Source organism: Adiantum capillus-veneris, chromosome 7 (genome assembly GCF_014529385.1).
Source record: "Adiantum capillus-veneris isolate H3 chromosome 7, ASM1452938v2, whole genome shotgun sequence".
Taxonomy (NCBI): Eukaryota; Viridiplantae; Streptophyta; class Polypodiopsida; order Polypodiales; family Pteridaceae; genus Adiantum; species Adiantum capillus-veneris.
This window is the reverse complement of record NC_140937.1, coordinates 43,819,296-43,828,249: the sequence shown is the minus strand read 5'-3', so window position 1 is coordinate 43,828,249 and position 8,954 is coordinate 43,819,296. Positions and strand designations below refer to the sequence as shown.

Here is an 8,954-nt window from a genome sequence, read left to right as displayed (position 1 = left end):
CATACGTTGTATTATATACTGGTAGAGTCAGATACCGGGCTTGTCGGTCCAATAGAAAAAGGATAGAGTGATCGCCGATGAGAGACGCACTCTAACTGGAACATTCAAGGGTTAGTTGGCTAAGCATGGGCGTCCAAGTGTGAATGGGCAAGCTCATATAAAAGTCACCTAAACCTAAAAATCACTCATTCTCTCATGTGTGCAATTGAAGAGTGCTCTTGCTCCATCTCCATCTCCATCTTCTTCTTCTTCATCTCCTTGTGTGTGTGTGTGTGAGTGTGAGAGAGAGAGAGAGAGTGTGCGACCGAGCATTGCGACGACGGCATGGCGGCGGAGAGACGGTTGAGCGCAGCGCAGCGTCGGCTCCTTCTTCTTCGTGGCGAGGAATCCTCCACGAAGGCGAGCGTAGGGTGGTGACTGACACACCCTTGCTCTCTTGAGCTTGCTAGATTAGTTTAGTTGTGTGCTTGGAGCCATTTGTGGCTCGCACACATTGTATCGGCAAGTCCCTTGCATTGACACGTGCGACAGACGCGCACAATGAGTGTGTGTGTGGTTTATATCCCCCTAGCACCCCCCTTGCTTGCTTGGGGCGAGTTGTCCACATGCTTCAAGCTCATTGGATCCCTCTCCCCCTAGCCAATCACATGTAGCATGCAGTCAAGTAGATGGGTAGTCTTTTGACAAGTGTCCTCCTTACCCCTTAGAGAGAGAGAGCTTGAAAATATCTAGATATTTGTTGGATGGAACTAGAAGCTCATTGGACCCCATCTTAGCCAACCAATAGCATTAAGCTGGGAGAGTCTGACATGTGTCCCATGTGCCCTTTGAGAAAAGGGTTGCCCTTTGGGTGAGTGGAAGGTTAGGTCAAAGATTCCCCTAACTTTAGGACTTTCATACATAGGAAGCTTCTCAAGCACCTTCCTCATTAAGTTTGTAGGGTCTCTTTTCGACTCAAGCACCTTACCCCCCATGCATGGGAAGCTTCTCAAGCACCTTCCTCATTAAGTATGACAAGTACCTCAAGTACCTTAGTCATCAAGCATGACAAGCACCTTAGGTGGAGTTCCCACCTCAAGCTCCTAGCTTGCCTAAGGTCAAAGGCAAGTTTAGATCAGGTTCCCACCTCAAGCTCAGCCCTAGCTTACCTAAGGTCAAAGACAAGTTTAGGTCGTGTTCCCAGCTCAAGCTCAGCCCTAGCTTGCCTAAGTTCAAAGGACTTTTAACACTAACCATTGGAGGTCTTTAATGAAGCTAACCCTAAGGTCTTTTAAGCTCCATTAGTTAACCTTACTCTTTGACAAACCACTCTCATTTGGGCCCCTTTACCATTGGCCCCGTGTTGAGATAGATCCGTAAGCACGTGTTATATTCTAACCCCTGTTCCCGTTTATTATCCCACATTAAATGATCAGTTTAATATGAGAAAATCGTTTGGGTCCTTTTGATGCTATCATCTCTTTGTCTTTGTTTCAAGTGTATGTGGGTGTGTATGTGTGTGTGAGATCCTATGTGCATTTGCTTGCTTACATTAAGAGTGGTGATCTCTCCATTACGTGCATGTGTGAACTCTCTTGAGTGTGGCGCATGTGCATATGTTTACATTCTATGCTTGCTTGTGAGTGTGTGTACAAGGTATGCTATAGTGATTGTGTGATTATAGCTTAAGGTTGAGTGTGCATAATTAGATCTTTCTCTTTGCTTGATTGATTTAGTAGGTTAGATTTTGTTTTTTAGCACCCCGTGTGTGTGTGTGTGTGTGTGTGTGTGTGTGTGTGTGTGTGTGTGTGTGTGTGTGTATTCCCATGTTAACACGTGGTTGCCTTCATGCCCTACCCATGAGAGAGTCATTGAATTGACAAATCATTGTGTTGGTCATGTGTATGCGTAGCTCTTTGCTTCACTGAGATGGCTACATGGTGGCAAAAAGTTTATGCTTAGGAGTGGGGCAATGATTTTGATGAGGCTTTTGCTTCCACTTAGTGTATTGCTACTATTTGTGGCATTTGTGCATTGACAACTCATAGGTTGGAATATAGACTAGTTGGACACATGAAGATTGCATTTTTGAATGGTGATATGCATGAGAAATTGTATATAGACCATAACCTTGTGGTTTTGTTAAAATGGGCAAGAAATCAAGGTGTAGGTTGAAAAAGGCTTTGTATAGTTTGAAGCAAGCTCCACTTGCTTGGTATGAGAATATACATGCTTATTTGGTTGTTTTCAAAATAGTCCAACTAAGAGATCTTTGTGCGTCATCCATGCATATGATGTACTTTTGGTGATTGTTTTCCATGTTGATGACATGTTCCTTACTTGAACAAATGAGGGACATATTGTTGGGGCTAATTTGAATAGTTACCATATTATGATAGTGATGTGTGTGAACACATCACTACCATAATATGTAAACACGCTTAGGACTGTCGAGAAACTTTTGCCCCTACTAGGAGGTTTTCCTCCCCCCCAGCTTGTATGTATATACACCCATGACTCTTGGACAAGCCTTATCTTTGTATTATCACACTTACTAAAACTACTTTCCATGTTTTTTGCTCTTGATTTTCTCCTTCATCTCCTCCATCTTTGCATGGATACATGCAACCAAATTTCCAACAATTAGTATCTGATAAGGTTTCGTCGACATCCTAGGCAGTGTTGCCAGTACCCTAAGGGCTCACGTTCTCATATTGAGGTGATATTTGATGAGCATTTGGAGGCAAACATAAACTTTGGGATCATTCATAGAACTTGGTATCTAGAATTTTGTTTTGAGCTCATTTTGGCCTTTGTCTCCTCTATTGGTAGCACTACACATGCAATTTTGTCATTTTGTGCATGTTTTATGATAGTGCAGATTTCTACAAAATAGGCATTTTGTAGTCTTCTATAGGTTTCAAGGCCATGAGAAATTTCATAAGGTACTACATTACTCTCAAGCCTACTCCAATAGAGGTCGATTTCTTGCAAAAATAATGGTACCGTTTCTTTTGCATTCTTCGCTTGAAGTTTAAGTTCCATTTGTAAAGCTCCTTGTAATTAAACTCGCGTTTAATACTCCATTGAGCTTCCCAAAATCCTTGGAGCTATATTTACTCATAATACCAAATCTAATGATTGTTGGACTCCACCCTACAAAACAAATTAATTAGGTTTTTCCTCTATTCACTTCACCAAAAATAATGGAGAGGGTTTCCTTCCAAGTCATGCAATGTGTTCATAATTTTATCAACACAAAGCATTTTTCCAAATGTAAAAGGGATTAAACAACACGCCCTAATCAAAGTATTGGTGGTAGAACCATGGTCTCTTCAATCTACAAGGAGGAGCCTCATCTTCCCAAAAGAGCTAAAACGTAAAGGCAAAGTCCATCAATAAAGGCATCAAAGGCATGCAATGCATCAACAATGAAGGCATCAACACAGGACAAAGAATCCCCAAAGTTTGCCTCCATAAAGTGAAAGTCAAGCCTCATTGTTTAATCTACAAGTTGAATCCACCTACAAGAAGATTCAACCTCCACCATTTAGTACCTTGAGTGATGGGAAGCCAAGTGAGCGAGTAGGTAAGCCCTAAAGGTAGCCTCACCTCTAGATAAGGAGGACCAAGTGTATTCAGTTTCAAAGGAGTGTTAATAGAGCAAATATCGAAGTTCATTTTCAATGTTTACTCTCTCATTTAATGTGTCCTTGAACCATGAATGAATACTTAATTATTCCCCACAAACCCCATATATTTTACTACACCAAAAAATGATTTGAGCACATGATAACAATTATAAAAGAAGATATTGTTTGGTGATCTTTGCAATGTAAATTCTTTTGGCGATTATGCTTCCCTTCTTACAAATGAATATTCTAAACTTTAAGGAACCTTAAACTTGATTACAAGTTTTGAGATTGTACTATTTATTTTGGTTGGATTTGAATTACATAGGGAGTTAGTTGTTATCAGAGCATGTTAGTGATGTGTGTGAGTAGGAGAATGCCAAGGCACTTCTTTCCCTTGCTTGGATTTTTTCCCCGGGCTTGTATATACGCCCATCACTTGAGGGAAAACCTTATCTTTGTATAAGCACACACAATAATACTACTTCACGTGTTGTGTGCTTTTGAGCTTCTCCTTTATCTTCCCCATCTTCATGTGGAGTCTTGCAACCATATTTGCATCATGAGTGAAGTCCTATAGGAATGTCAAATTTGGGTTGTTTGCATCATGTTTTGGGCATAAAGTTGAAGCAATGTGACGGAGGTATTGCTTCGTGTCAGACAAAGTACATTAAGACGTTAATCTATAAATTTGACCTTAAGGACTGCAAGCCTATTGCTACTCCCATGACGACATGTTTGAAGCTCAGCCTTCATGATGCTAGAGATTACTCTCTATACACATTATGAGACTAGATGTTCAATATGTAGTCTCACAGACGAGTAGATCTACATTAGCCCATGATGTAAGCAATGTAAAGAAGTTAATCGGATCTTTTGCTACTTGGCCGACACTACATATATTGGGTTGTTTTATCTTTTAGGGGAATCATTGCCACCAAATTTACAAGCTTTTTTGGAACTCACATTGAGTTGGTTTCCATAATGCAGGAGTGTCGACTACTGGTTTTTGGTTTACTCTTATCAACTGCATATCTTGGTTAAGTAAGAAGAAGCTTTAATTGGCCATTTCTACTTGTGAGATTCGATACGAGTCATCTTTCATAGCTATGGTTAATACATTTGGCTCATATGCCTTATGAATGACTTGGGTGTTGCTACCACATGTATCTTCATCTACAGTCAAAGTACTTTGGTAGTTGTTAGGCACCCATTTTTCCATGTTTGTACAAAGCACGTTGAGGTGCACTATCATTATATTGGGGAGAGACATCTCTTTAGAAGAGGTCAACATTGAATTTGTGCGTATGCAGGATAGCCCTACTGATCTGTTTGCGAAGGCTTTATCCCATGAGAAGTTTGAAGCTTTCCTTATACACGAGTGCTAACTCGTATTCACCACCTGACTCCCAAGTAGGACTTTTTACCATATTATGATATTGATGTTTGTGAGTACTTAGGATCATTTGGGCACTGTTTTCCCTCGTAGGAGATTATTTCCATTTGGCTTTTATACACGCCCATCATTATATACTGATCATCGACTAAGGCAATATGATGTAGATTGCCAATCAAGGCGACACAATTTACTTGTATAGATTTTTGATTGAGGAAGTACAACTAAGGACAATTGGTTTCAAACTTGGAGAACTTTATGAATATATGCATTAAGTAATGAATTCCCATTTGAATTACACTTGGGATACTACCTAGGGGAGAAATATGAACTAATGTGTATTGGTAGATGAGTGGATGTGGAATACAAGGACTTATTCACTTTGAGCATCTCCACTCCTACAATAAAGATAAAACATAGTTTGTAAGAAACCTCTCTTAAACCATGCAAACTCTACTTTTCAAATAAAGTAGATTCATTTTTATCCCAAATGGAATGTATTCTTATTTTTGATCTTGTCTTTTGAGTTTAACAAAAAAAAAGCAAATACATGCAAGAGGGAGGAGCTCACTAATGAATGGGAGGGAAAGGATCAGGATTGGACCTATATATGTGCACACCATCTTCTTCACATATCTCTTTCTCTACACGTGTTTGACATCTCTGTGTATGTGCATCACAACACACAATGGATTGAGAGGCATCTTATCGAGGCTCATGCATTCACATCGTCCATCTTCTTGTTATGCACATTCTCCTTACATAAATTCCTCCCTTTAATTGGTTTAAAGGCATCTTGAATAGGACATGTCATATATATCCTTTAATAATCTAGAAACATGCTCCTATTCCAAAGCACCATGCTTGTACCATGGAGAGGCCATGGATAGCCTTGGAGACCTCACCTCTCCTCATAGTCCTCTATTTTGTGACTCTCCTCTACAAAATCTCCAAAAAACAAGGATGCTACGTTGGAGGCAAAAGAGGTAACACAAAATTAGAGTTTGGAGGAGAGCCTCAACACGGCTCTTTGGCTGCAAGATTTTGACAACCATAGTGAAAGATATATCTCTTTTCAAGACCTCACTATAATAAGGGGATTCTGCGTTTTCAAAGATGATCTTGGCAATCATTGTAACCTCAAGAGAATACTAAGAGATAGCTTAGATGTAAATCTCAAAGAGAGGTTTTTGATGAGTTTTGGTTGCAAAAAGTTGCGCAAGCAGGTCTCAAGTTACTCTTGAAGGGCTATCCAATAGGTATGGCAATTAAGAACATCTCTTTCCCCTACTTTGTCTGGATTTTGAGAGCTCTAGATATTATCATATGTGATTCAATAGGATTAGATTAAATAGGGGGTTGTGCATGATGACAAGAACCTTACTATTAGCATGGGAAGAGAATGCCCCACTTTGTTGGCACTGCCTTTCAAGAGAAAGAGAGTGTTAATACGGAGGTATTTGGAGGCCGTGTAAAAAGGGATACCTCATTGGAAATTGTGCCAATGTGGTGCTTAGAAATAGAAACATAACTCTCGCCTTCTTTAGTCAGCATGTTTTCTCTCTCCGCTCGCATGAGCTTGGCTCTCTCTCTCTCTCTCTCTCGATTTTTGGTCTTTCATATCTTGCTGACCCCTATTGAAAGGCAGTGCCATCATCTCCTCCAGACGACCTTATTTTGTGACCCGTCGCAACACGCATACAATGATACCATTTCCTAGCTACTGAAATCCTACGTGCTACTTTTTCTTGTGATGAGAATTTAGAGAGTTGACCCCGGACTCGAACTCAACTCCACACACCTAATGGTGGTTGTGCGGAAAACCCTAGAGTGTGAACCCTCGATCATTTTGCTTATACCTCTGGAGGAAGGGTTCTGAGAGGGGGTTGCGGCAGGCGGAGCACCTCGTCCTCTGCAGCGGTAGTAGGAGCAGCCATGGTAAGCTCTTGTCTTCGTGATCTCGTAGCTTTTTGCTTCTTAGATCAGAGATATTCCAAGTGAGCGCCATTTCCTGTGCTACGCCCGTCAATTCTGACCTCCGTCCCCACGAGCGGCAGTGCTTGCTGAGGGGAACGTGCAGCTCTCAGATCGACTTCGTCTACATTGCTGCATTCTAGATCACCGCACGTGTTTGTGGCAGTTCACTCTACCTTGTAGCCAAAAGAAATGCTGGGTAGATGCCCCTCTCTGGAACGGGATCATATGACGCTAATCCGTGGCTAGCGCTGTGATTAAAGTATCCTTGTAGCCAGTGAAGAGAGTGTTCTACGGCGTTCCATATCGCTCGTGTGCTCTTACTCTGTCATGAATATCTTGATCCGCCATTTCGTGGGAGGCTTGATCCTTGTAGCCAGTGAAGAGAGTGTTCTACGGTGCCCTTTTGGACACGTGAGGCACTAGCTTAGCTTTTTGGCTGTTTGTTTCAGGGTATCGACTTGCCTGCCGGGGGACGCAATAAGAAGACAAAGCGCACTGCTCCTAAGAGTGACAATGTCTATCTGAAGCTTATTGTAAAAGTGTGTGGTCAATGTCTGCAGATTGGTGAATCTATCTGATGTGAATGGGTTTTCCTTGCTTTTTCTTAACTTTTAGGAACTGTTACGGTTTGTAACGCAGCTCTACAGGTTTCTCGTTCGAAGGACGGGCAGCCCATTTAATGCTGTGGTTTTGAAGCGGCTGTTTATGAGCAGAACTAACAGGCCGCCTCTATCTTTATCTCGTCTCATACGTTACATGAAGGGGAAGGTACCAGCTTGCCGGCTAGCTTTCTATTTCTTGTATGTCTGGTCACATTGTGATTATGAACATCTGTTGCTATGCATATGTGCTTGTTCAAATGTGATTACATGGTTGAAATGGTTTCAATCTCATGTCTGTTTTGCTCATGATTGAGGGTCATATCAATGTTATCATTTATCTCCTTTCTGCAGGAGGATAAGATAGGTGTAGTTGTGGGAACTGTGACGGATGATGTTAGGGTGTATGAAGTTCCAGCATTGAAAGTGGCCGCGCTGCGCTTTACAGAGACTGCCCGTGCCCGGATCTTGAAAGCTGGTGGAGAATGTTTCACATTTGACCAACTTGCTTTGAAGGTCCCAACTGGTTCAAATACTGTACGGGGTTCCTGCTTTGCTGCAGCTTGCTTCAATTATCTGTTAGCCTTCACTGGTTGTACTTATTTCATGTAATTTGTATGACTTTCCAGATACTTCTGAGAGGTCCAAAGAATGCTCGGGAAGCTGTGAAGCACTTTGGGAGAGCTCCAGGTGTACCGCATAGTCACACAAAGCCTTATGTTCGGTCCAAGGGTCGCAAGTTTGAGAGAGCTCGTGGTCGACGTAACAGCAGAGGATACAGAGTTTAGTTTTGTAGCTTTTGGATACTTTTGCACAGTATTTTATCAAACACTGTGCTTGTAGTTGGCTTGTTACTGAAACTTATCTTTGAGGAAGTGGTTAACCAAGTGCATCTTCCACCTTTGGTACCATTCACCCTTCTCTTTGCGAAAGGCTGTCCGGAGAAATTTTACTTGTATTTGAGGAGGCTTAAAATCCTTCCCATTTTGTGAGCATCAGTCATTGGTAAGGTTTTGAACATTGTTACTCTTCCAAGCTTAGTTTTCAACCGTTTTATGAGTGATGTTTACTGAGTGATTGAGATTTGACAATGAATTTGTCTTCACGATTGAGTTATCTCATCAAGATTGGCTGCCCCATCACTAGTGTGTGCTCTATTGGCAAGGACAAAATAATAACACCCTAATTGGCTGCTCATCATTTATGTGCATTCTATCAACAAGGCTGATAGAGTGCTAGGTTTATTGCTCAAAATTTAGAGAGTTTTCTAGTCATTTCTATTTTTGGCATCTATGGATTGGGCACCTGTATATTGTGTTACTGCAAGCCCAATCAGGATAGCCGAGTCCACCTCATTTTGAGCGTGAAATG

At 41.4% G+C, this 8,954-nt stretch overlaps 1 protein-coding gene across 2 annotated transcripts; it reads left to right on the top strand.

Moving 5' to 3' along the window:
* Positions 1-6,793: 6,793 nt before the first annotated feature.
* On the top strand, positions 6,794-8,646 carry LOC147453756 (large ribosomal subunit protein eL18-like). 2 transcript variants are annotated; one of them, XM_086515850.1, is made up of 5 exons: positions 6,794-6,945; positions 7,434-7,523; positions 7,624-7,752; positions 7,938-8,099; positions 8,213-8,646. In XM_086515850.1, exons 1-5 carry the CDS (start codon positions 6,943-6,945, stop codon positions 8,369-8,371), a joined length of 543 nt encoding a protein of 180 aa, XP_086371976.1. In that variant the 5' UTR covers positions 6,794-6,942; the 3' UTR covers positions 8,372-8,646. The 2 variants fall into 2 exon arrangements, with proteins under 2 accessions (XP_086371976.1, XP_086371975.1); XM_086515849.1 differs by having other exon boundaries at positions 6,797-6,945; positions 7,938-8,120.
* Positions 8,647-8,954: the final 308 nt, after the last annotated feature.

Excerpts from the sequence above, each read along its gene's own strand:
- LOC147453756 (XM_086515849.1), top strand. Across the intron at positions 7,524-7,623 it reads ATCTGAAGCTTATTGTAAAA|CTCTACAGGTTTCTCGTTCG; the intron begins GTGTGTGGTCAA and ends TTTGTAACGCAG. Across the intron at positions 8,121-8,212 it reads TCCCAACTGGTTCAAATACT|ATACTTCTGAGAGGTCCAAA; the intron begins GTACGGGGTTCC and ends ATGACTTTCCAG.